At 40.3% G+C, this 27,764-nt stretch overlaps 1 protein-coding gene across 1 annotated transcript; it reads right to left on the bottom strand.

The window, feature by feature from the left end:
* Positions 1-22,080: 22,080 nt before the first annotated feature.
* Positions 22,081-22,527, bottom strand: LOC107649976 (MAGE-like protein 2). Its single transcript, XM_016425509.1, has one exon. The coding sequence runs from the start codon at positions 22,525-22,527 to the stop codon at positions 22,081-22,083; it is 447 nt and encodes a 148-aa protein (XP_016280995.1).
* Between the last annotated feature and the right edge of the window lie 5,237 nt (positions 22,528-27,764).

Here is a 27,764-nt window from a genome sequence, read left to right as displayed (position 1 = left end):
AAATCTGGAGGGTGTTTCTTCATCCTTTTGCTTAATTTTTTCCAGTTCCATCCACTTATCTGTACTGTCTGCACATTCCTTCATAGCCGTGAGGATGGCCTCTCTACAACGGTATAGTTGTAGATAATCCTCAGGATTGTTATAGTCCCATTCGGGATCCTGAGATGGCCAATGTGCTGCATTACGCCCCCGGGTTTTGTTGACATGAGCAATTATTTTATTTTTTTCACGTTCACTTAAAAAAGCCTGTAGTAAGTTCTCAACGTCCTTGTAAGACGGATTATACTGAAAAATATGTCTCCCATCTTTTTTGTTACTAGAAAAGGATCTTGTTCATATGTGGGGATATTTCATGTAAATTCATTTATTTCTTGGGGAGTAAACGGTATCCTATGTCTTAAAGTCACCACATCCCCATTCCGTCCTATTTCAGGTACTTCTCTTAGAGGAAACAGGCCTCTAGTTGAATTTTGTGCCTGTGGGTCAGTTTGACAAGGACAGGTTTCTCTAGGAGGACAAGATCTCCTTTGCGTTGGAATTTGGTTTTCTGTAGGAGAGGGAACATGAGAAACTGGGATTGCAGGGGAAGGGTTTTGGGGATTAAATTCAGTCAAGATTTGCACTGCACAAGAGAAGCAGTCTGTTAACTGGGCTATAGGGAAGGTGTTTTCCATCTCTATTTCAGGGAAGGAAATTTCCTCATTCAAAGGTTCAGAAACAGATCTGTTTCTGGTAGAGTGGTTGTTTGCCAATTGATCCTGTAAGAAACTTTTTAGATCTTCTAATTGGGCTTGCATTTTATCCTCAATTTTTCCTATTTTATCCTCCATATTTCCCATTTTATCCTCAATATTTCCTATTTTATTCTCAATATTTCCTATTTTATCCTCAATTTTTTCTATTTTATCCTCAATTTTTTTCTATTTTATCCTCAATATTTTCTATTTTATCCTCATTTTTTTCTATTTTATCCTCAACATTTTCTATTTTATCCTCAATATTTTCTATTTTATCCTCATTTTGTTTTATTTTATCCTCATTTTTTTTATTTTATTCTCAATTTTTTTTATTTTTTCATCTCTAAATATAGTATTGAGGAGTACAAAAATGACAGTACCTATTAATATAAAAATTTGGAGGTATCCTGCATTCCTCAATGCCCCTACTTCTTCAGCTGCCATATAATTGTCAAAGAATGTAGTACTCATTTTTTTTTATATATATTTTGTAATTTCACAAAACACGTGGGGAGCAGGGCAAAGCCACAAACTTTCCACCAGGTTGTTTTTGGTTTTTTTTCCTAATCCAGGAAGTTGTTCCTTAAGGGAAAGGATATTTAGAAACAGCTCTTCCAGCCAGGAGTTTAGAGTCCTGTTGCTGAGATTTAAAACAGCTGTTTTCTGTCTATCAGAGTCACACAGCTGGGAAGTATCTGAGGTCCGATTTGAACCCAGGACCTTCTGTCTCTAGGCCTGGCTCTCAATCTGCTGAGCTACCCAGCTGTCCCTTAAGATTAAAGGGAAGAAAAAGAAAAAACTGCTGATTCCAATTTAACTTAAGGAAAAAAAAGAGAAGAGAAAAAAAAGTTTTTTATACTCACGTGTTCTAGCAGCTGTGTCTTTAAGCCAAGTTTTTTTTTTTTTTTTAAAAAGGGACTAAGTGGTGAGACGTATAGTAAAAAGGCAAGGAATTTCAGAAGTTTATTGAGAGGATTCTTTAGACTCCTGTGTGGTCAGCCACAATGTGACAAGGAAATAACTTTTAAAAGACTGATATATATTAATTTAAGGTCGCCAAGGAATTCAGCTATGTAATTCCTAAATGAAAACTCAAGTCAGCCGTCAACCTTTTATGGAGTTTTAATTACAAACAGGAGGAAGAAAGGAATTAGAGATAGAGAGATAGAGGTAGAGAGAAAGGGGAGAGAAGGGAATAGGGCTTAAATACCCCTTCTGTATATCTAAGGGCCCAAGCCCTTAGATAGCTGGGGCAAAGAAAGGAGATCAGTCCCTATTACTCACGTGACCAAAATGGAGAAACAGTCTCAGAGCCCCCACCTTCAGCTTCCTTCAGAGCAAGCTTCTCAGAGCACACTCCAACCACTCCGACAAACTCCTAAACCGCCCCCCCCCCGAGTCTTCAGATCCCTCTCTCTTTAAGGAAACCATCCAAGTTGCCTCCCCTCAGTTCTCACATCTACCAATCACTGTCCATCAATTTCCCTGTGCCAATGGAGGCTCTAGCTTAACCCAGGACCGCCCAGAGGTCTCTGGCTTTGCACATGTCTGTTGAAGGTCATATTTTCAAATAATTAAATCTTTGATCCTTTACTACAGCCCTTCCTAAATCCTGTTAACCTGAGTAGGGTAGAGATTGGAATAATTAAATTTTGATCTATGCTGCATCCCTTCCTCAATCCTGTTAGGACTGAGTAGGGTGGAGATTGATTCCAAGTATCTCCATTGTATCAATTCCAAAATCAATCATGACTCAAAGAAATTCCTGTTCTATGCTTAAGCATAGGTCAAAGTCCTTTCCATTGTTCAGCAAAATGTTTCTGTCCTAAAGTAATCTTAAGAAGGGAGGAGGGGGAAACTCTTATGCCAATGGGGTTCACATTCCAATAGCCAAGACCCACTATCAATAAGAAATTTTTCAAGTATGAAATTTCCCAATGGTGAAATTTCCAACATTTATAAGTCTAAGAAATTTTGAGGTTTACAAAGTCTTGCTTGGTTTTAAAGTCTTTCCCTTCCCAAAGGTCTGACATGTATACTATTCTGTGTTTGCCTAATTTACTTATAATTTCCTTCTTTATGTTCAAGTCATTCACCCATTTTGAATTTATCTTGGTGTAGGGTGTGAGGTGTTGATCCAAACCTAATCTCTCCCACACTGTCTTCCAATTTTCCCAGCAGTTTTTATCAAATAGTGGATTTTTGTCCCCAAAACTGGGATCGTTGGTATTATTATATACCGTTTTGCTGAGGTCACTTGCCCCAAGTCTATTCCACTGATCCTCCTTTCTGTCTCTTAGCCAGTACCAAATTTTTTTGATGACTGCTGCTTTATAATATAGTTTGAGATCTGGGATTTCAAGGCCACCTTCCTTTGTATTTTTTTCATTATTTCCCTGGATATCCTTGACCCTTTGTTCTTCCAAATGAACTTTGTTATGGTTTTTTCTAAATCAGTAAAGAAATTTTTTGGAAGTTCAATGGGTATGGCACTAAATAGATAAATAAGTTTGGATAGGATGTTCATTTTTATTATATTGGCTCGTCCTACCCATGAGCAGTTAATGATTTTCCAACTGCTCAAGTCTAGTTTTAGTTGTGTGGAGAGTGTTTTGTAGTTGTGTTCATATAGTTCCTGTGTTTGTCTCGGGAGATAGATTCCTAGGTATTTTATTTTGTTTAAGGTGATTTTGAATGGGATTTCTCTTTCTAGTTCTTGCTGCTGAGCTGTGTTGGAAATATATAGAAATGCTGATGACTTATGCGGGTTTATTTTGTATCCTGCATCTTTGCTAAAGTTGTTGATTATTTCGATTAGCTTTTTGGTTGAATCTCTAGGATTCTTTAAGTAGACCATCATGTCATCCGCAAAGAGCAATAACTTGGTCTCCTCCTTGCCTATTTTAATGCCTTCAATTTCTTTTTATTCTCTAATTGCTACTGCTAGTGTTTCTAGTACAATGTCAAATAATAGAGGTGATAATGGGCATCCTTGTTTCACTCCTGATCTTATTGGGAATGCATCTAGTTTATCCCCATTGCAGATGATATTAGTTTTGTTTATTATTTTTAGGAACAACCCTTCTATTCCTTCTTTCTAGTGTTTTTCTAGTGTTTTTAATAGGAATGGGTATTGTATTTTATCAAAGGCTTTTTCTGCGTCTATTGAAATAATCATGTGATTTTTGTTGGTTTGCTTGTTGATATGATCAATTATGAGGATGGTTTTCCTAATATTGAACCAGCCCTGCATCCCTGGAATAAATCCTACTTGATCATGGTGAATGACCCATCTGATCACTTGCTGGAGTCTTTTTGCTGGTATCCTATTTAAGATTTTTGCATCTATATTCATTAGGGAGATTGGTCTATAATTTTCTCTCTCTGTTTTTGACCTGCCTAGCTTTGGAATCAGAACCATGTTTGTGTCATAAAAGGAATTTGGTAGAACTCCCTCTTTGCTTATTATGTCAAATAGTTTGTATAGTATTGGGATTAGCTGTTCTTTGAATGTTTGATAGAATTCACTTGTGAATCCATCAGGCCCTGGGGATTTTTTCTTAGGGAGTTCTTTGATGGCCTGTTGGATTTCATTTTCTGATATGGGATTATTTAAGAATTCTATTTCTTCTTCTGTTAGTCTAGGCAGTTTATATTTTTGTAAATATTCATCCATATTGCCTAGATTGGTATGTTTATTGCCATATAATTGGGAAAAGTAGTTTTTAATGATTGCCTTAATTTCCTCTTCATTGGAGGTGATGTTCCCCTTTTCATCTTTGATGCTGTTAATTTGCTTTTTGTCTTTCCTTTTTTTAATTAGATTGACCAGTACTTTGTCTATTTTGTTTGTTTTTTCAAAGTACCAGCTTCTAGTCTTATTTATTAGTTCAATAGTTCTATCACTTTCGATTTTATTAATTTCTCCCTTAATTTTTAGGATCTCTAGTTTGGTTTTCTTCTGGGGGGGTTTTAATTTGTTCTCTTTCAAGTTTTTTTATTTGCATTTCCAGTTCATCTATCTCTGCCCTCCCTAGTTTGTTAATATATGCACTCAGGGATATGAATTTTCCTCTGATTACTGCTTTGGCTGCTTCCCATAAGGTTTGAAAGTATGTCTCACCATTGTCATTTTCCTTGATGAAATTATTGTTTCTATGATTTGTTCTCTAACCGATTTTGGAGTATCATATTAATTAATTTCCTATTAATTTTTGATTTCTCCATGTACCCCTACTGATCATTACTTTTATTGCCTTATGATTTGAAAAGGCTGCACTTATTATTTATGCTTTTCTGCATTTGTATGCCATGTTTCTGTGACCTAGTGTATGGTCAATCTTTGTGAATGTGCCATATGGAGCTGAGAAGAAGGTGTATTCCTTTTTGTCCCTATTTATTTATCTCCATATGTCTGTTAACTCTAATTTTTCCAAGATTTCATTCACTTCTTTTACCTCTTCCTTATTTATTTTTTTATTTGATTTATCTAAATTTGATAGTGGTTGGTTCACATCTCCCACTAATATGGTTTTATTGTCTATTTCCTCCTTCAATTCTCCTAGTTTCTCCATTAGAAATTTGGGTGCTATACTATTTGGTGTATACATGTTGATTAGTGATATTTCCTCATTATCTATAGTCCCTTTTAACAAAATATATTTACCTTCCCTATCCCTTTTAATCAGGTCTATTTTTGCTTTGGCTTTGTCAGATATCATGACTGCAACTCCTGCCTTCTTTCTATCAGTTGAGGCCCAGAAGGTCTTACTCCATCCTTTAATTCTGACCTTTTGGGTGTCTACCCGCCTCATGTGTGTTTCTTGAAGACAACATATGGTAGGGTTTTGGATTCTAATCCATTCTGCTATTTGTCTACATTTTATGGGTGAGTTCATCCCATTCAAAGTTATGATTGTCACCTGTGGACTCCCTTGCATTTTGATATCCTCCCCTAATTCTGACCTTTCTTCTTTAGCTATAACCTTTCAAGCCAGTGATTTACTTTAAATCAGTCCCCTAGACCCCTCCCTTGATATGTTTCCATTTCTAGCCCCTCCCTTTTGTTCCCTCCTTCTCCCCCCTCTCCTTCCCTCTCTTTTTGTGTTCCCTCCCCTCATACCCCCCTTGATTTTCCCTTCTCCCTACCCCTGTTGGATAAGATAAAATTCAAGGTCCCAATGGATCTGGATGTTCTTCCCTCTCAGAGTTCATTTCACTGAGAGTAAGGTTTAAGTAAAAACTCTCTTCCTCTCCTTCTTATAGGAGAATTCTTCCCCTCTCCTTCCCATGTGTATCTTTGTGTGAGAAAGATTATTCTATTTAGTTTTTTTTTCTATTTCTTGGAGTATATCTTAGTACCATCAACAATTCCCCCTTCCCTTTTTCTTTCTATCCCCCCTTTCTCCATATCATCTTGATGCTCCAAACTTTCCCTATGCGTGCTTCTTCTTACTACTCTAATGATGCATACAATTTTTGAGAGTTACACATTACATTTTCCCCACATATTAATACATATAAATTGATATAAATGTAGTCCTTATAGAAGAGAGATTGAATAAAAGAAAAAGATAACATTTTTCTCCTTTTCCCTTTCCTTTATATTTACCTCTTCATGTTTCTCTTGCTCTTTGTGTTTGGATGTCAAACTTTCTACAGAGCTCTTGTCTTTTCTTTACAAACACTTGGAAATCTTGTATTTTGTTGAATGCCCATACTTTCCCCTGGAAGTATATAGTCAATTTTGATGGATAGCTGATTCTTGGTTGAAGACCCAGCTTTCTTGCTTTTCTCAATATCATGTTCCATGCCTTACAGTCGTTCAGAGTGGAAATTGCTAGGTGCTGTGTGACCCTAATTGGTCTTCCTTTATATCTAAATTGTCTTTTTCTGGCTTCTTGTAAGATTTTTTCTTTTGCTTGGAATCTTTGGAATTTGGCAGTTACAATCCTGGGAGTTGTCTTTTGGGGATTTAGTGTAGAGGGTGTTCTGTGAACTCTTTCAATGAATATTTTTTCCCCTTGTTCTAGAATCTCTGGGCAGTTTTCTTTGATGATATCATGTCTTATGATATCAAGATTACTGTTTATTTCTGGCTTTTCTGATAGACCAACGATTCTCAGATTGTCTCTCCTTCCTCTGTTTTCCAGGTCTGTCACCTTGTCAGTGAGATATTTTATGTTATCTTCTAATTCTTTAGTCTTTTGACTTTGCTTTATATGAGTTTTGGAATCTCCATCTTGCTTGGTATAACACCAAAAAAATTGTGTACACCCATGCTGCACGGGCATGTGCTAGTCAATGACAAATCAGAGATGACTAACTGCCCACCTGGGCTGTCCTAAGCCAAGCTTGAGCCACCATTGGCACTTGTGAGACAGAGGAAGTGATGTAGAAAGCAGCCTCTGGAATTCGCTCACTTCCTGTGGACAGAGCCGGGCATCAGTTGTGCAAGGAGCTTGAGCAGGGAGGAGGCCCGCAGACAGTTTCCTTCAGATCAAGTGAGTCAAGGACTGATTCTCTTTTCTACCTTGGCCTTCCAGGCCTAAACTCCCTCTGGCTCTGCCAGAAGAGTGAGCTAACCTCTTTCCCTTTCCTCCTCTCTCCTTCTCTCCCTCTCCCTTTTCTTACTCCCATTGTGCTTAAACCACCATAAACTCCATTCTGACTTGAGTGTTTCATTTAGGGAATTACATAGCTGAATTCCTTAGTGACCATAAATTAATATATATCAGTCTTTTAAAGTGATTTCGATATCACATTTATTAATTCTTGCTTTTTTGCAAGATCATTGTCTTCCACTTGTCTGATTCTGTCCTTTAAAGACTGGTTTTCCTTTTCAGTTTGGTCTGACCTGTTTTTTGAGGCTTCAGGCTGTTTCTGCATTTGCATATTTTGGTCTCTCAGATTGCTGAGTTCCTTTTGCATTGTTTCCCATTTTTCCTGCCAGAAGACTTTCATCTTTTTGATAATTTCCTATTTAAATTCTTCAAGAGTTTTTGGAGAATTTCCATTTCCTTTGGAAGGTTTTGGAGCATTTGTTTGTGTTTCCTCTTCTATCTCCTCTGTATTTTGTATTTTTGCTCCATAAAATGTGTCCAAGATCACCCCCTTCTTCTTGCTTTTCTTGGTGTTTGGAGGCTTTTTCACTTCTGTACTGTTTGCCATCTCTATGGTTTTTCTTCCCCTTTCCAGTCAGAAATCTGAGTGAGGAGGACTGGCTCTTAGTATATCTGTCTGATGACCCAAGGCTTTAGCCCCAGGCCAATTTTCCTGTTCTCTGCAGCTGCACTGTCTTCCCGGGGAAGCCCAGGGTCTGTCCTCCCCTGCCTGCCGGCGTTTGGGGTGTTACTGCTCTCAGTTCCCTCCAGTTGCTTCTCTGCTGCTTTACTTCCATGCTCTGAGCCTGGAATAGCACTATCCACAAGGTACCTCAGTGCCTTTGCCAGCCCTGAGGTTCCTGTCCTTTCAGAGGGCCCTGCACTCTAAGGGGGGGAGGGGTCCTGGCCTCCCTGAGCTCTGAGGACTCCTGATGGGATTATGTTCAGCTGGGTTGGTCTGGATGTGCCCTGAGACAAAAACCTCCTGTGAGACTCAGATGGAAGGACCCAGCCAGGGAGCTTCAGGCTCCCCCCGTCTCTCTCAGGCTGCTTCCCTGACATCTGTGTTAGAAGCCCCGAGACTGGCCCAGGTTGCTTTCAAGGTGTGCCCTTCAGAACAGCCGGCCCTGAGGCCCTTTTGCCAGTCCTGAGGTTCCTGCTGCTGCTGTGGGCTCAGCGCTCCGGGTGGGTGGGAGGGGTCCTGGGACCTTCCTTCTGCCTTTCCCTTAGACCTGAGTGTTCTAGGATTCTGGCTTTGGGGGGGGGCATACCTTCTGATTTGAGTCCAGAAGGAGGGTTCCCTGGCTCTGTTCTGTTGTTAAGTTTGGTTTTCAGACCCCTAGGAGCATTCAGTTTGTGATCTGTAAGGAAGGGTTTTCAAAGGTCTGAACTTTTGCTGCTTCTAAGCCGCCATCTTGACTGGAAGCAAGATTCACATTTTCCTATGGAATTTTTGTGTGTAGATACATGTTCTGTCATGTTTGAAAATGCTTTTTTTGAGTATTGCAGTTTAGAATGTTAAATCTTATTTTAACATTATAGGAAACCAAAGCCTGAGTTATATAAGAGGAAGCAGGCAGATTTGCAAATTCCCCAAAGCCAAGGAGGGTAACTAAGACACTGGATCCTGGGCAGGATCCCAAAGGCTCTTGGGCTTCATGAGCCTAAGAAGATAAAATTCAGTAAAGAAGAATGTCAATTCCTCCTTTGAGGTACAAAAAAGAAATGGCTTCTCAATTATAAAATAGGGACAGTAGGATGAAACAGGAGTCAGCCGTGTCGTGGAGCAAAGAAAGGAAAATGATCTTGGGCTGCATCAACCTTCTGCAATACAGAGTTGATTGTCCCACCAAGTGCTCATCCTCAGACCAGTTGGGAGGCGAGTTGATAAGGAGCTGTGATAGGATCAGCCAGGGTCACCCAGGCAACGTCCAAGACTCTTTGTGTGTCCCCTTGGGAACCCAAAGCAGAGGGACCATGTACATGTAGGACTAAACCCCAGTGTGATTTTTAGAAATTAGTACAAACTCAGTTCTGGGTCACCCAATTAATGAAGAGCACTGAGATGGAGAGTGTCCAGAGGAAGACAGCCGAGATGAGCCTTGAATCCACTTAATATGGGGGTCAGTGAAATGGACAACCTGGAGAAAAGATGATAGCCATCACCAGGTAGCTGAAGAACCAACATGTAGAGAAAAGATTATATTTTTTCTGTTTCGATTCAAAAACCAGAGCCAAGAGCAAGGGTGAAATTTGCCCAAAGGCTAATTTAAGCTTAATACAAAAAAAAAAAAAATTCTAACTTGAATTGGCCTTGGAAGTCTCATGGTGAGGCTAGACAACCATTCCACAGATGTGACATAACTTTCCTTTTATGTATGACTTGGGCCAGATAGCAGCTGAGATCCCTTCACAACTTTGAGATTCTGTCAATTATTGGTCACTGGCCAAAAAGAACATGCGTTGTGACCGTGGTTTTATTTCTCTTTTGGTTTTGTTGAAGGATGCAGGAGTTTCATTCATGTCTCCCCCAAACATATCTGTGTCACCAAGGGGAGAAGGCAACAAGATTGAGAGGTTGGGGAGATGTCAGCTGGAGAACCAATAGTAACAGGTGAAGAGAGTTTTAGCTGTCCAAAAGACCGTATGTTGGGGGGTCGGGGTGAGATTTGGGCTTGGTATGACAGAATAATTTGTAGCATGAATCAGTCTACATTTATTTAGTGCCTGTATGCTGTGTTAATTCCTGGGAATACCAAGGGACTCAAGAGCAAAAGCACGTTCAGATCCTCTGGGATCTTAAACTCTAAAGGAAACATGTTCACCTCTAAACATATTCGAGGCACAAAGAAGTGACCTCACAGGGGGATAGCAGACTGGCCCATTGCCAGAACTGAGTCCTGAAGGAAACTGGTTTCCAAGAAGAGAGGGAGAGAGAAGCGGAGGAGTGAGAACCTTGTGGTTAATGAGGACAGCCAGTGCCAGTGCTGTCCAGGCAGGAAGGAACCAGAGGACAGAACAACTCGTTCCCCACAAACACTGTGGCTCAGAATCATGACTAAGAAGCTTGGAAATCCAAGAGAGGGTCACACCATGAAGAGCTTTAAATGCTAAAGGAAGTCACTGTTTTTTAATACTTGAGTCATCAAAGCTTGAGTAGAGTTGGCTGAAGCAGATAGACCATAGTAGGGAAGAAACTCAAGAGGAGACCAATAAAGAAGGGATCTATTGCAGTCAGTCTGAGGAAAGTGTTAAAGGCTTGACCGGGAGGGTGACTGTGAAAGGAGAGAAAAGGCCCAAGGAAAGGATAGAAAGGTAAAAACAAGATTTGGTGATGCAGGCTGAGAGGAAGGAGCCAAAGATGATGATGAAAGTCAGGGTAGAAAATAATGATTCATGACTGAGCAAAGTTAGAAAACTTCCACTTCAAATAATTACATAATGTATAAAATACATGGACGTCTACCCATCAAGATGAACCAAGAAATTACATGGTCAATAAGCATTCATTAAGCAGCTACTATGTGCCACATACTGTGTTTCAGTGTGTGGCAGTACAAAAAGAGGGAAAAGACAATCTCTACCCTCTGGAATTCACAAAAAACAAGCAAATCAATATCCAGAATAGACAAAAAGGAAAGAGAGCCAGAAAGTGCCAGAATTAAGGTATGGGAAAGGCTTCCTGGAGAAGACGGCAGGTTAGTTTGGACTTAAAGGAAGGCAGCATGTAAAGATGAGCGAGAGGATTCCACGCTTGTGGGGCTATAATGAGGAGACATAATTGGAGAACTATTAAGTGCTCATGAATAAACAGTCAGTATAGAAAAGAGTGCTATTTACCTGGCAATAAACCAATCAAGCTACCCAAATTGTAGAACTAGAAAAAATAATAAAATTCATCTAGAGAAACATAAGGATAAGAATCTCAAGAAACAAACACAAAAGGAAGGGGACCCTGTAATACCAGGTCCAACCTCTACTACAAAGATGATCAAAACTTTCATACTGCTTTAAAAAAATAGGTCAAGCAATGAAACAAACTGTAATCTACCAAAACAAACTAACATAGCCTGGTGGCAGGATAAACCCAAAGACCTCAGGTACTAGGATAAGGAGTCACTCTTTGACCAAAACTATTAGGAAAACTAGACAGCAATCCAGCAGAATAGGTTCAGACCAGCACTTCACACCAAATATCAAGATAAACTCCAAGTGAATATGTAACATACATATAAAAAGATAACATTATAAACAACTTAGAGGAACGATGAGGAAGTTAACTTTCATATCTATGGATAAGGGAGGCAGGCATTCATGACTAAATGAGGGATGAAGGGTCACAGGAAAAAAATGGACAATTCTAATTCTATAAAACGTAAAAGTTCTTTTGTCTTTTTCACAAACCAATTCAAGAGAGTCAGGCATTGGAGAGAAGCTGGTACCCTGTAAAGAAAATTCTATTATGCTTTAAGAAATTATGAAGGGAATGGTTTCAGGGAAACCTGGAAAGACGTGTATGAATTGACATAGATAAAGTAAATAGAGCCAGAAAAACAATGTATACAATAAAAACAGTATAAAAGCAATATTGAAGGCAGCTAGGTGGCTCAGTGGACAGAGAGTTAAGCCTAGAGATGTGTAAACCTTAAAATTTCCCACACCCTACTTTATAAGATTGGATTATGACCATTCCCCATTTGGGCAGTGAACTCTACTTAAAGCAGGAATGTGAGAATTCTACTTTACCTACATGGGTCTGCCCTAGGGGAAGATAAAGTTGTAAACTCTTTTCTGAACAATGAAAAGTACTTAAACCCATACTTTTCTTAAGCTAAGTACCTATAAAGGTCAAGCAACTTGTGAATTTACAAGGAACAAAGAACTGGAAAACTTACTCAGAGCTTTCTTGGTGTGAATTACTCAAAAATCCACACCTTCTTAAGTGTGGACTAAAAATGGGTGGTCCTTTAGAAACACCTACAGTGATTGGTAGATGCAAGGACTTAGGGAAGGTGGCAGAGAAGATTTTGCCCTTAAAAATAAGAGCTCAGGGAAGAGCTGGGAAGTCATTCTGAAACATTCAGATTGGAGAGACTCATTCTGAGGAGACTGATTCTGAAACATTCTGATGGAGGAGAGAGCTGGTGAAAGCAGCTGAGATGCTGCTGGCCTGGTGTCACTAGAAATCCTTGTTTAGTCAGACCTTGTGGTGAGTGTTAAAAAACTGATTCTTTTCTTACTCTCTCTCTCTCCTTTTTTGATTACTCATTGTATTGTTAATTAAAATCTCTATAAAACCCAATTGACTTGGGTATTTGAATAATTGGGAATATTTCCCTGGCGACCACCTTATATTTGATTTTAAACCCAAGACACTGTAGTGAAACATATTTTCTGCAGTCACAATTTACTCACCCACTCTTATATCTATCACAATTTATATCTTCCACTATTTTAATCACTACAGTTTAAGACCTCAACCATTTTAAATCTCACAGATGGGAGGTCCTGGGTTCAATTTGGGCTCAGATACTTCCTAGCTGGGTGACCCTGAGCAACCCTTGCCTAGCCCTTACCACTCTTCTGCCTTGAAATCAGTATTTAGTATCAATCTTAAGAGAAAGAAAAGGTAAGAATTAAAAAAAAAAAGGCCAATATTGAAAGACTTGAATTCTGACTGGCACAATGATCCACCATGATTCCAAAGGACTGATAATGAAGAATGCACACCCACTTCCTGACAGAAAGGTGGTGCCCTAAACATGCAGAAACAAGAAATATTTTTTTTGGCATGATCAATATGGGAATTGATTTGATAAGACTATGCATGTTAATTACCGGGGTTTTGTTGTTTTTGTTTTTTTTCTTTTTCCAGTGGCAAGGGGACAAGGAGTGTAAAAAATAGACTCGAATACAGGACTACAATCCCCATGAGCCTTTGCTCCACTTCCCCAGAATGCCTTGTAATCTCACCTGGGCCGAGATCGAGAAGGGATTTAAATGGATGAAAAGGCTTTTGAGAGGTCTCTTTTGGGACTGCCGTTTTGCAGCAGGAGCGTCTTTTGCGTGATGTGAGGTTATTTTGTCTAGGCCTCTGGCCTAGGCACATGTTTCTTACTTGTATATTCTTTAATTTTTAACCTTTAATAAACCTCTAAAAAATATAATACTCCTTGCAGAGAGAAACTAATTTCTACCTGCCTCAGTCTCCCCATCTCCCCTAAATTTTAATCTTTACAGTTGGCAACCTAATGAGGAAAAAAGAACTTTCAATCTTCTGATTTCTTTTTTGATCTTAAATTCAATTTTAATAGCTAGTACCTAGAAATTTTTTTTTGAGCCATATCTCTCTGGCCAAGGTTTTCTACCCTCAGAAAGCTGCTACAGGCTCCGGACCTGCTGCCCACCCCACCTGGCTCCGTCCTGCCGCTTCCTGCCTCAGCCTGCAGCCCTGATCATCCTCACCTGGTACCTGGTCTCGGCCTTGCCCATCCCCGCAGCCGCTCCAGCTCCTGGCCTCTCACCGGCCCGCTGCCTGCCTATTTCTGCGCCCCAGACCATGAGCGTGACACCAAGCCGGCTCATCACCCAGATCCTTGGAGCAGATCGCTCAGGACTCATTGCGACCAGCTGGTAACAGTATTGGCCACGTGGGCAGAGGGGAGAGACCAGAGGGAAAGGAGATCCGGAAATTTTCCCTTAGGCTAAGCCTCCACATGGCTGGGGGTATTGGCCGCAGGGGTATCAGAGAGGGGAAAGAGAGAAAAGACTAAAGAGAAGAAACAGACTTTTCAAACAGAAACTTAATAGCAATGGGCTGTTTAAAAGGATACCTTTTGACTCTTCTGGCAATTTCATTGATTTTGCCTGCCTGTCTGGGAGCAGACTCAGCCCAAAGATTCAACTTTAACTTTGGGGAGGAAAATGGGTGGCCCAGCGAACTGGAAGCCAGGCCCAGAGACAGGAGGTCTCTAGCTAAAATCTGGCCTCCGATGCTTCCCAGCTATGGGGCCCTGGACGGATCCCTTGAACCTCATAGCCTAGCCTTTACTACTCTATCTTCGGACAATAGACATTTAAATGGATAATTAAAAACAAACAAAAAAAAACCCCAAGGAACTTTGAAGAGACTAAAGGCTATATTCTAAGGCATTTCAGACTCCAATGGTTTATAAAAATCTCTGTATTCTATTGCATTGTTTTGTTTAAGATATAACTTTGTGATTTTAAGTTCATATATTACTGGATTGAGTATTATTCTGTGAACTGAAGGTTGATTGAATTTATTTTGAATGTACTGAGTTTTGAAATTCTGTTGTTTTTCCCCTATAACTGTTGAACAAATATTGTTGTGAATAAGCCCATATATGAAAAAACAGCTTTTTTCTATTTTGCTGAGGATAGATGGACTTCAGAACTGGTTATAATTGTATTAACAACCTTTGGAATTTTAATGTGCTAAATACCTCAAATGATTTGATTTTAAGGGTTTTTTAAATATGATTTTTGGAATTTTTAACAAATATTTTTGCCTGCCCCTACCACGAGGTAAGGCCCATTAGCTGAAGTGAAATGTATTTTATAACCCCCAACCTTCCCACATGTGAATGGAAGTTGGGCAGTTAATCTCAGGGCATTTGTATCCCTATAAGCCTCCAAGAAAAAGGAGCACCCCTTTATTTATGCTCTTCATCTCACTACTTTACTTCTACCAGAATGATATATAGATTTCTTGATTATGTTCTAAACCCAAGATGAGTTTTACTTTGTTTTAAAAAATATGTTTAAATACCAAGGTTGAAGGATTGCTATGTTTGTAAAGATTGTGACAAATGTCCATCAATTCATAGGTTTTAAAAATGTCATACAGCAACTTATGTGAAATGTGAAAGTGTGTTTGTTTGCTATTGTAATTAATTGGGCTATTGAGAATTTTGGGGATATTGATACCTACATATTTGTACTATTGTATTTTTAAAGATGAAAAAATTGTTAACCTTGTTCAATTCATTTGCCTTCTACTCACAGTGATCATGGCCAGATACAAAGAGGAAATGGATCTCATTTTTTGGTGAGAAAGGCTTGTATTTTATATTTTCTTAACTGACACAGTGTCAATGATTATAAGCTATATTTTTGAATTTTTAAAAGCTCTTTTATTATTATATTTTTCTTGCATGTGCAATATACTTTTTCGGGTTTTTTTTATTATTTTTTCTCTCCTTTTTATATTTGAAGCACATGTCACCAGTATTAAGATTTTCTTTAACCTTTTGATTTTCAGTGCTACAAGTTTAAGATACATTTGCTAATACATGCCCTAAAAAGCTTGTGACTATAAAAATGATGCCACTAATTATTTAAATAAATTATGGGACTTTGCTTAATGATTCTGTCTGATTCCAGGACAAGATATACACAAGAGCCATTTCATAGGGCCAAAGAAAGGCCAATCCAGGATGGATTGATGCACTTCTAGGCCAATACAAAGGTCTTGAACCTAGTGTGAAGACTCAAGGTTACTATGTTTAACATGTGTTAAGACATAGGCTTTCCTTGTATCTACACTCACTCTGAAGATACTCAAAGATGAGTATCCCCAAAACCTTGGCTCCTATAATCTGGTCCCCTTTTCTACCTTTCATAGTGTGGTACCTTTCTGTAGTCCTGGCAATGACTGGGTAAATGCATCATTACTTAGATCATTTTGATTGGGCCCTGATTGAAGGACCTGTTATAGATTTATTTTTCTTCTACTTAGAATTTTTACACATAAGACTTTGATAGTCTATATTTTCATCCAGAAATTTTTCTTTTCTTTTGGATTTTCTGATGTCTTTTTAATATCTCTTGCCAATTGATTCATATACCTCATACCTCAGCCATGCATCCCTAACTGATTCTGAATCTTTCAATCACCCACAACATGGGGGAATGTAAAAAAAAAAAATCATTATTTAAATTGCAAAGTTTAAATTCCTTTTGAGAAGAAGTTTAGGTAAAGAAGATGCTACCTCTCTGAATCCAGAACTGAACTGTTGGAGAAGCCACCATGAAGAAGTCTCCAGACCACAAGTTGCACAAAATTGAACTTTGGGTGTGGTTGATTGAACATTTATTTGTATGTATACTTTTATGCCAAAGGGGACTGCCCCCTAATGGCTTTTTGTCAATGTGTTCAGCAATTATTGGTTTTATTCTTTTTTCTCTTATCCTCACACTATTGCAATCTTTTAAGTTTATTATGTTTTTATGATCCTTTTGGGGGAAAATTAATTTTTCCAAAATGATCACACGGGGGAATGTAAAAAATAGACTCGAATACAGGACTACAATCCCCATGAGCCTTTGCTCCACTTCCCCAGAATGCCTTGTAATCTCACCTGGGCCGAGATCGAGAAGGGATTTAAACGGATGAAAAGGCTTTTGAGAGGTCTCTTTTGGGACTGCCGTTTTGCAGCAGGAGCGTCTTTTGCGTGATGTGAGGTTATTTTGTCTAGGCCTCTGGCCTAGGCACATGTTTCTTACTTGTATATTCTTTAATTTTTAACCTTTAATAAACCTCTAAAAAATATAATACTCCTTGCAGAGAGAAACTAATTTCTACCTGCCTCAGTCTCCACATATTCCTAAATTCTAATCATTACAGGAGAGAGAGAGAAAAATCAATACTTTTTGTTCATTGGAAAAATAAAATTTAATTTTTAAAATTAAAATAACTTTTATTGAGTCATTTTAAGTTTGAGACACCTATAGAGCTACTTTCAGTTTTTTTTTCAGTTGTGTCCAACTCTTTGTGACCCCATTTGGAGGGGTTTTTTTAAACAGAAATCCTGGTTTGTTCAAAAATAAATAAATAAAATGACTCAAAAAAAGGCATATATATATATATTTTTTTTTAAGAGAAAAATACTTTACTTTGGCATTTGGCAGGACATATACCATTCCTGCTCTATTGAGAGAAACCCCTTTACATATTATAATAGTCTTCTGCTCATTTTATAGATAAGGAAACTGAGGCAAACAGGGTTAAGTGACTTGCCCAGAGTCACAAAGCTAGGAGGGATCTGAGATCAAATTTGTACTTGGGAAGATGAATCTTCCTGACTCTAAGCCCAACACTCTATCCTTTGTACCACCTAGCTGCCCCCTAAAATGAAGTTGATTAAAACCAAAGCTACTAATGAGAGATATACACTAAGATGAATATATACCTTAATATTTTTAAATAATCATACAGAGAAATGAACACACCTATGATCAAGATAAGCAAACATCACTAATCTCCTGCCCACAGATTCCCATTGCATAATGGTAAGATTCCTAGATTGGGAAATCAAGAGATGGAGTCTTGTTCTGTTGCTGACACTAATTACTTATCTAATCTCTGCTAAGAAGAAGCTAAGAAGCTTGGGAAGGTGAGAGAAGGCCTAGCCATGAAGAGCTTTAAAAGCCAAAAAATTATTTTAATAATTATTTTAATTAAATCCTATTTTTCCAATGAACAAAAAAGTATTGATTTCCTCTCTCTCCTTGTACCCTTGCCACTGGAAAAAGAAAAAAAAACAACAAAACCCCGGTAATTAACATGCATAGTCTTATCAAATCAATTCCCATATTGTTCATGCCAAAAAAATGTTTCTTGTTTCTGCATGTTTAGGGTACCACCTCGCTGTCAGGAGGTAGGTGTACATTCTTCACTATCAGCCATTTGGAATCGTGGTGGATCATTTTGCCAGTCAGAGTTCAGTCTTTCAATATTGGGTTTTTGGGTTGTTGTTGGTTTTTTATTTTTAATTCTTACCTTTTCTCTCAGAATTGATACTACGTATTGGTTCCAAAGCAGAAGAGTGGTAAGGGCTAGGCAATGAGGGTTAAGTGACTTGTCCAGGGTCACACAGCTGGGAAGTATCTGAGCCCAAATTGAACCCATGACTTCCATCTGTAGGCTTAGCTCTATCCACTGAGCCACTTAGCCGCCTTCCTCTTTATAGACCAGAATAATGGAGTGGAACTAGATGATTGTATAAGGTCTCTCCAATCCACAATAACATTTTATCTTAGCCTATTTTTTGGCTTTTCTCATATAACCAGACTTTTAATGAATCTGAAAGGTATTTTCCCTATGCCATTTTAGAGAAGTCTTCAGGATTCAGATAGGTTCATAGGATGCTTGCCCACATGTTATTTTTATTAGTTATATTATGGTTTAATAAATGCTATTTTTAACAACTAGAAACGTGAAACACTCTCCAGGTTGTTCATTCACCCAGAGTCCAGTGCCATAATTAGTTTTTAAATGGTGTTTAAGTTTGGCAAAGGACTTTACAGATAACGAGTAAGAAAGGAAGACAGGCTAGTGGAACCACGTAGGGCCACCTGTTTCTGGGAAGTGGGATGAAGGTTAAGCAGAGCCAAGGAATGTTTGGTTTTTACCATCAGAAAAAGAGAGACAGAGAGACAGAGACAGGGAGACAGAGAGAGACAGACAGACAGAGAGACAGAGAGAAAGAGAGAGAGAATTCTTTTTTGTGTATAGAAAGGAAAGTTCTAGGAACAATTTACTGGAAAATCTGAGTCACATAGACTATCCAAGGATGAATGTTCATGTTTGCATTCTTCTGGTATTAAAATGTCATTTAATTTTTACACAATATCTATTCAGTTATTTTAGTCTTGCTCGGCTATAGTAGTTATAAAATACAGAAATACTGACCATGTTTACTCCCCCCAAAGAGCTCTGTCAACAGGAAAAGCAGGGGCAGTTGGCAAGCACGAGTTGCTGTAGGGATTGCCTCGCCACAGATCTGAAGAGGGTGAAATGAGTCACGTAAGGACTCCCAGCAGAAGCTACTGCCAATGTTTGTCTGAGGTTGGAGTCAAGAAAACTGCCAGCACTGTGTTTTCTTGAAGGGGAAAAATGCTCTCTATTTCTGGACACAAGCCTGCCAGAAGCAAATCTGAAAGTTATAATTATTCCTAATCTAAACCATTTTCTGCTTTGAGGGAGGACTGTCACACATGACAGATTCCCCTCTCTCCCACGTCCGTGCAAAGGCGCAGCTCATGGCAAGCTTGAGCTAGGAATATTTCCCAGCATCCACAAGGGAAGTAACAGCCTCATCCGTCAGAGCAGCAGTCACATCTTTGGGCACACCCTCTGGAAATCCTTTTCCTGAAACCATTCAGCCCCTTTCTGATACTCCCTTCAAGGTTTCATTTCTCCTTTCCAGTTGGTCCAAGATGCACAGAGAGACTTCCATTAACTGAGGTCATCCTGGAGGAGTCTTCCTCTCAGGAGGATCTTAGGGACAACTAGGTGTCACAGGGGATAGAGTGCTGGACCTGGGATCAGGGAGATGCGGGTCCAAGTCCAGCCTCAGACATTAACCAGCTGTGAGATGCTGGACAAGTCATTTCCCCTCTGTTCACCTCCTTTTCTTCAACTATAAAGTGAGAATAACAATAGCATCTGCCTCCCAGGGTGCTTGAGAGCATAAAATAATATTTGTAAAGTACTTTGCAAATGCTTATTCCTTCCCTCTCCAATCCTTCCTGTGTCTTAGGCAACCCATTCATCTGTGGCATGTTTCTTTCCTTTCATGAAACCTAAATCTCCTTCTGAATTTCTCTCATTTGCTTCTAGTTCTTCCCTCTGGGGATGAACAGAACAAACCTAAGCCCTTTCCCATACAGCTCCAGCCATGATACCCCCACTTCTCCAACACATACACCAAAGACCTTCACTGTTGTCATTCACCTTCCCCTGAATATCACCTGGTCAATCAGTTTGTTCATTCACAGTCCTAGAAGGCTAGAAAAGAATCGTCCCTGTTCTAGTGACCAGAGAGCCAGCCTTCTAAACTAGAAGGTCTGGATTCAAGTCCCATCTCCGATAATTGCTGTCTGGGTGACCTTGGCCAAGTCACTTGGAGCCTTCTGTAGCAATGCTTTCGGCTCCAGATTTTGGAACAAACAAGAGTGGGATGGGAGATGGTAGGGGCCAGCTTTAGAAAAACCCTTATATCCCTTGTTGTTGAGTTTTGAACCTTTTCAGCTCAGATTTCAGTATTTGTTTTTTACCTTAGACTTGCCCCAGAAGGGAAAGCGACCTTTTTTATATTGCCTCATTCTCTTATTTTTCAGTATTTACTTTAAGCTATTCCAAATTGGATTGCCGAGCCTGAGTGTCAGGAACCCTGAAAAGCAGAATCAGGTCGCTTTGTCTCAGGACAGACTGAGGAAAAAATATCTGGTTTTCTTATTACCTCATAGTAATTGGTCCCTGCTCACCCCCATCTTAGTGGGAATTAGACCTGAGCCAGGGAGGCCATTTCACCCATCTCTCTGGACTGTCGGCTTTTTATTTCTAGATAATGCCAGGGAAAGGTTCGATTCACTTCTCTCCAATGGCCTTAGAAAGATGGACAATCCATTGGGGGGCTCTCACAGGAACGAGGCCCAGAGAGCGTCACACAAAGAAATCAGTGACAGAAGCAGGCTGAAACCCACTCTTCCAGCTTCCATTTAATACATGTTTACTGCCTCTCCATGCCATTTTTAAAAAATCGCATCATTGGGGACCACATCAAGTGGCTATGAAAGTATCAGTCTCTAAACGCAAATGGTGAGAGCCCATGTGGAGGCTAAAGCGGTTAACTGAGCTCAGAGGAAGTCTCCTTTGTCCCATGGGTTACTGCCTGTCTTTCTGCCCCTTTCTCTAAAAAGACAGGAAAATCTCCTTGAGCAGTCATGACTCTTCCCTTTGGATAGCTTGGTTCCTCATACTAGGCTGGAGAAAGAGAGCTTTCTCTGCTTCAGAATAATGCTGAAGGGGAAAAATCCAATCCTACATTGCTATGGTTTCCCAGATGAATTGTTCCCCACATTCGGAAAGGATATGAGTTACTCAGTAGCTTGAAAAATGTTTTCACCAGAAATTTTGCATCTTTTGCTTGTCCAGTCTTGGCAAAGAGGCCAAAGTGAGCTCTCTGAGCCCTGCTGCTGAGCGTCAGAGGTGTCTTGGCATCCTGACGAAGGTGCAATCTGGGAAAATCAATCTGGCTTCCTAGAAAGTTCATCTGATAGTTCAAGGAACAAATTCCAGGTTGGATGGCCATTGGAATGGCAGTCAAGCGTAGTCTAACTCTTAGATAATCTAAGGGAGGAGAGAAGCCGCTCTTTGATGTGCTGGGGAAATAAGACCCAACTATGTAGATGGAAGAGTTTGCAGCACCCCCACTGAAGCTGTCTAGACTGCTGGCAAACACTCTGCATGCCGTCCTGTCTCCCCTTCAGTACTACCTGGTAATGATCCAAGCTGTTAGCTCTTTTTGAGGTTTTTGCATTGTAGGGAAGACTTTTGGGTCTCCTGCAGAATGAGCCTGGCTCCATTATCCCTCTTGTAGTTGGAGGATCCCCCTGTGGCCTTGGGGTGTCTCTAATGCCATCTGCTTGAGCCTCCATTCCATTTATGCTCCTCCCACTGTTGGCCACCAGTGATTAGTTACTCAGGTCCATTTAACCCATTAACATCATTTAGCTTTTATAAATGGATATCTACTTTCAAAATATAGCGCAAACACAAGGCCCTTTGCCCCTAACACTACCGGAGTGCGCTATCTACTCTACTGCCTTCATCCCCAAGAGGAGTGAGCTCAGACTTAATACTGATATAACATGGGTCCCATGTCCAAGGAAAGGATCATTACTGGAGGAGCACTCATCTCAAACTGTTGGGCTCATTCCAGTGGGACTGGGGGCTCCAGGGGCACTGGGGGTTCCAGTGGGACTGGGGGCTCCAGTGGGGCTGGGGGCTCCAGTGGGACTGGGGGTTCCAGTGGGACTGGGGGCTCCTGTGGGACTGGGGGTTCCAGTGGGACTGGGGGCTCCTGTGGGACTGGGGGCTCCAGGGGCACTGGGGGTTCCAGTGGGATTGAGGGCTCCAGAGGGACTGGGGGTTCCAATGGGACTGGGAGTTCCAGTGGGACTGGGGGGCTCCAGTAGGACTGAGGGTTCCAGGGGGACTGAGGGTTCCAGTGGGACTGGGGGCTCCTGTGGGATTGGGGGTTCCAGGGAGACTGGGGGCTCCAGTGGGACTGGGGACCCCAGTGGGCCTGGGAACTCTCTTTGATCTTCAGGGCCTCAGAACTAGACCAGCTGAATGCAAGCCCCAATATGGATTTCATTCCTGGAGTGCAGGTGTCTCACTCTCTTGGGATCTCCTCATGTGAGCACCATCTCTATCCCTGAAGATGGGAGAGTAAATGCCAAGGCCCACATTCCCAGGGCAAACCTCCCCCTCAAGCTCACCAGACTGGAAGAAGGAGAACCAGCAGAAGGGGACAAAGCTCTCTGGTGCCTTTTGCATGCAGCCCCAGTTCTAGCTACTCAGCCGACTGGTGAACCAGAGCCAGTTAAAACATTATGTCTGTGAACTTAGCAATGCATTATGGTTCTCTCAGCTTCATGCCAGCTCGGGAAGAGAACACCAAGCCTCAAAGGATGGCATTTTAATAAGAGGCTCCTGAAGGACAAAGAGACTCTTGTGACCCACAGAAGTAATTCTCTCTGACCAAATTCCAAGCTGTATCAGACCACAGACACACAGGAGGGGGAGATACTTCAAAGCCTTCTCCATCACCACTTAGTCCTCAATCTAGAAATAGAATCAGAAGCAGGCATGTGCCAGGGACCACTGGGAGTAAAGATGAATAGCACAAGGTATGGCCCCTGCCTTTAAGGAGCTTAAAATTTTATAGGAAGGACAAGAGATATAGTCAGCCAAGTGATTAATTCCTGCCTCAGACACATCAGCTATGTGATCTTGGACAAGTTTCCCCTAATAACTGCTTGCCTCAGTTTCTTTATTTGTAAAATGGGGATAGTGCCTATACCACCCAGAATTGCTGTTTGGGGAAAAAATTAGAAAGAATGTAAGTGTTAGTAATAACGATTATTATTATTATTATTATTATTATTATTATTATTATTATTAGTGCGTGTTCTACCTTGTATCCTTTGAGTTTTGTGCTGAACAAAAGCTGTCCTGGCTCAGAGAAGGGAAGGCACTTCTGGCTGTGACCTTAAGGGAAACCCGGTGGGAGATGCTCTCCAGGATGGGGATGCTCTCAGTAGGCACAGATAGAGCAGGAGGGCATTCAAGCTGAAGGAGATCAGAGGAGTGAAATTCCAGAGCTGGGAAAACCTGTAGGATGCATTGAGTAGCCCACTTGGGCTGGAGCACGGGGGAGACTTGGGCAGAATTTAGTGCTGCAATCCAATGCAGCTCACTAGAAAATTAACCTGATATTTCATGTTGTCATGATAATGAAACATTCGTGGGAAACAGCTAGGTGGCACAGTGCTGGGCTCAGAGTCCGGAAGATTCATTTTCCCAAGTTCAAATTTGGCCTCAAACACTTACTAGCCGGGTGACCCTGGGCAAGTCACTTCATCCTGTTGGCTTCAGTTTCCTCATCTGTAAAATGAACTGGAGAAGGCAATGACCAACCATGCCAACTTCTTTGCCAAGAAAACCCCAAATGGAGTCAGAAATATTCAGACACAATGGTTTTGCCTTAGTTTCCTCAACTGTAAAATGATCTGGAGAAGGCAAGGGCCAACCACGCCAGTATCTTTGCCAAGACCCCAAATGGGGTCATGATCAGCCCCAACTAAACAACAGTGAGAAGCAGTTCATGGCAATGACTGGTTCCATACTTACAGAGATCTCATCTTTTGCTGTCCCTCCCTTCCCCTCTGCATCCAATGAGTTACCAGGCATGATAACTCTCCATGTCTCTCCCATCTCCCATTTGTCCTCTCCATTCCAATCACTAGAGAGGAATTTTTGCTCTACTTCCAGAAAAGTTTACATTTTATTTACTATTTCAGGAATGACCCCTGAGGGTGGAATCCAACACATAATGTATGATGGGTAAACACAAGAGGGCAACATCAGGAAAGCTTTGCATCATTTAGAGTTGTCACCTGGATCCAGATATAGATATAGAGATCCAAAGGTAGATAGATGGAGTCTGAAAAGGCTTAAAATTCAGACTCATTGAGGTTCCTTCCCCTCTGGAGTATCATCATCCATCTAGATTCCTTCTGTCACACTTCTGGGGTCCCCCATACTGAAGGGGATTTCTGCACTGAACATAGTGTGGACAAACCCCATATTGGATGTGTTGCAGAGACTGGGTAGAATCTCCCTTCTGCATCTTGAGATTAATCAAGATATATTTCAGCCTAGTGGCTCCTGAATGGTTTTTATATTTGTAACTCTTTAGCTTTTACCCTTCCACCAGAATGATCTAGATTCTTGGTGACATTTTAGACCAAAAAGGTTTTCATTAACAGGACAGAGGTATTTTGTTTTTCTTTTCCTGGTTTCTCCTGCCACGTTTTTGGAATGATGGCAGTAATAGACTTCATCAGAAATATCTCGGCTAAAGTTGACAGATTGGCTAGATCTGGAGAACATGTGACAAGTATCCATGAGCTTTATAAGTTTTTAAAATGTCACATAGCAAGGGCAGCTGGGTAGCTCAGTAGATTGAGAGCCAGGCCTAGATATTGGAGGTCCTAGGTTCAAATCTGGCTTCAGCTACTTCCCAGCTGTGTGACCCTGGGCAAATCACTTGACCCCCATTGCCTAGCCCTTACTGCTCTTCTGCCTTGGAACCAATCAATACACAGCATTGATTCCAAGACAGAAGGTAAAGGTTAAAAAAAAAACAAAAATAAAATGTCATACAGCAAGTGGCTATAGAGACTCAAGTGAATCCTAAGATAGCGGGTTTGTTTGCTATTGTCATTAAAGGGGTTCTTGTGATTTGGGAGTTATTTTGGTACTTCTTTGAATGTGCATTAGCTGCTGTACTACTACTGTTTTAAAAAGCTGTTACTTGGTGAAAATCATGTGCAGTTACAATGAAAATCACTGTGGATCATGGCCAAGTTAAAAAGGAAATAGATCTCATTTTTGGGTAAGAAGCCTTTGTTTGTGCCTCTACTTGGTTGACACCTTTTCATGGAATGTGAACTATATATTTTTTATTTTTAAAAATTTTTTTGATATTGTTTTACCTTGTATGTGCAATAGAGTATTTGAGTTTTCTTTTTTCTCTTATTTTTTGTACTTGAAGCACATGTTACCAGTATTAATGTTGTTGTGTTTTTTTTTTTTAATTTTGTACTAGGATAAGTTTAAAATATCCATTAACTGTGAACTTTAGATGTACTCCATGCTGCTTAGTCTAACAAAACAGGAATGTCTACACCCCTACTTGAGGATTAAGTATTTAGGAGGATGGCCTATGACAGACATGTGCTAGCAAATGACAAATCAGAAACAACTGACAGACCCCTGGGCTGTCCTAAGTCAAGTCAAGCTTAAGCTACCATTGGTACATGTGAGAAGCAGGAAAGTGATATAAAAATGATCTATATATTTCACGTCACTTCCTCTCTCGGCCTCTTTTTGCAGAAAGGTGGCCCTGGCAGCAGTATGCTGAGTGTCTTGGCATCTTGTCATGGCAGAAGCTATTGTCTGGGTTTGGCGTAAGAGTCCTTGATACACTTACTGGGGAAGCTTAGTAACTTAGTTCAGGTGATGCATCTTCTCTGAGCTCTCTCAGAGTTTAGGCTGATTCTTTTCTCCTTTACCTTCCAAAACTCCATTCTCTTAAGCCTCTAATCTTCTGAAAAGACCTTGTGGCTGAGGTCTTTGAACTCCCCCTGGCACAGGCCAGGCAGGAGAAATCCTATACCCCTTCCCTCTTTCTTCTCCTTAATTCCTTCCCTCTATATTAATTAAACCAACATAAAATTTCCAAACTGACCTGGGTATTTTATTTGGGATATTCCCTGGTGACCAATAAAAATTAGATTGTCACAACCCTAAAATTTCCCCTTACATAACCCTAATGTCAATGCATACTTGATTGCTAAATATAATATGACTTTGATTAATGACTGTGCCTGATTTCAGGAGAAAGGATTACAAAAGAGCCGTGCACAGTGCCAAGGAGCACAAAGTTAACATGCACAGTGCCTAGGAGCACAAGGTCAAGGAGACCTACCAATCCTGGCGGGATTGATGAGATTCTGTGCCAAGACAGGGGACTTGAACTTATTTTGGGGCTCGAGGAAGCAGCTGTTTGATATCCTTAGATGCAGGATCCCCTCATGCCAGATCCTGACTTCTACCAAATGCCTCAGTTTGGCTGACATTTGGTTCCCATATCCCTGAGAACAAAGGTAGAATCAGACCAGGGAATTTCCCTTTCTGCTTCAAAATCTAGTTCGTTTTCTCTCTTTCATAGTATGGCAATTTTCTGTAGTACTGGCTACTGGTTGTTAAGTGCATAATTGCTACCACAGACTTGTGGGACATAAATCACTTTAATCAGGCCTTGATTCAAGGAACTGTTATGGGCTTATTCTTCCTTACTTAGAATTTTTACACATGAGACTTTGATATTTTATGTTTCATCCAGAAGTTAACTTTTTTCTCTTTTATTTGTTTGGGTTTTTTTGTTGATTTTTTTTTCTTTAAACAATTGATTCATATACCTCATAACTCAGCCATGTATCCTGGGGTGAGGTGTGTATTGGTCATCCTGCTCCTCAGGGGGGATTTTATTATTGTCATAAAATTTTAGATTTATAAAAAATTTTCTTGCTTGAGAGTAATTTCAGCAAAAGAAGCCCTTTAACTCCCCAAATCAAGAAAATGAACTGTTTGGAGAAGGTACCATAAAGAAGCCTGCAGAAACCACACATTGCACCAAATCCAGAATAAACTTTGGGATGTAGTGAATTGAACTGTGGGGGGTTGAATGTATTTATTTTGAATGTACACTATTGTGTCAGAGGGGATTGCCACTTCCAATTGGCTTTTTGTCAATGCACCTAGCAATCATTGGTTTTGTCCTCTCTCTCTTTTATTTCCCTCTTATCCCCAAATTATTGTAATTTCTCCTTAGAAAATGCAATATTGTATGTACCTCTAGTGAAGAAATCTTTAGAGATACAAGTTGGTTATGTGTACTGATTCATTGGGGAAACTAGGCATGCAAATCTGGACGATTTCTACATGCTCATTTACCAATGGAATCATAGGGGGCATTGTGTGGATAGAATTGGCTCCCCAGGACTTTCTTTCCCAGCATCTCATTTGTGTATTTACTCTATGCACTAATGTAGGAAAGATCTAAGTTTTGTGTAGCTCCTTCCCCTCTCTCTTCTTCTCAGAACCTGGCTGTGGAGGCTGGGGGTTAAGCCTGGCAGGTGTATTGGAGGGGAATATTGAGAGATGGGGACTGAATAGATGTTGCTCCAGGAAGCAGGTTGAGGAAAAGGGGACTTGATTCCAAGACACACCTTCCTTTTTGGTTCTCCCTGCTAAGCAGCCTAA

This window comes from Monodelphis domestica, chromosome 5, assembly GCF_027887165.1.
Source record: "Monodelphis domestica isolate mMonDom1 chromosome 5, mMonDom1.pri, whole genome shotgun sequence".
Taxonomy (NCBI): Eukaryota; Metazoa; Chordata; class Mammalia; order Didelphimorphia; family Didelphidae; genus Monodelphis; species Monodelphis domestica.
Note: the sequence above shows the minus strand (reverse complement) of the source record. Positions and strands in the feature narration are given on the sequence as shown.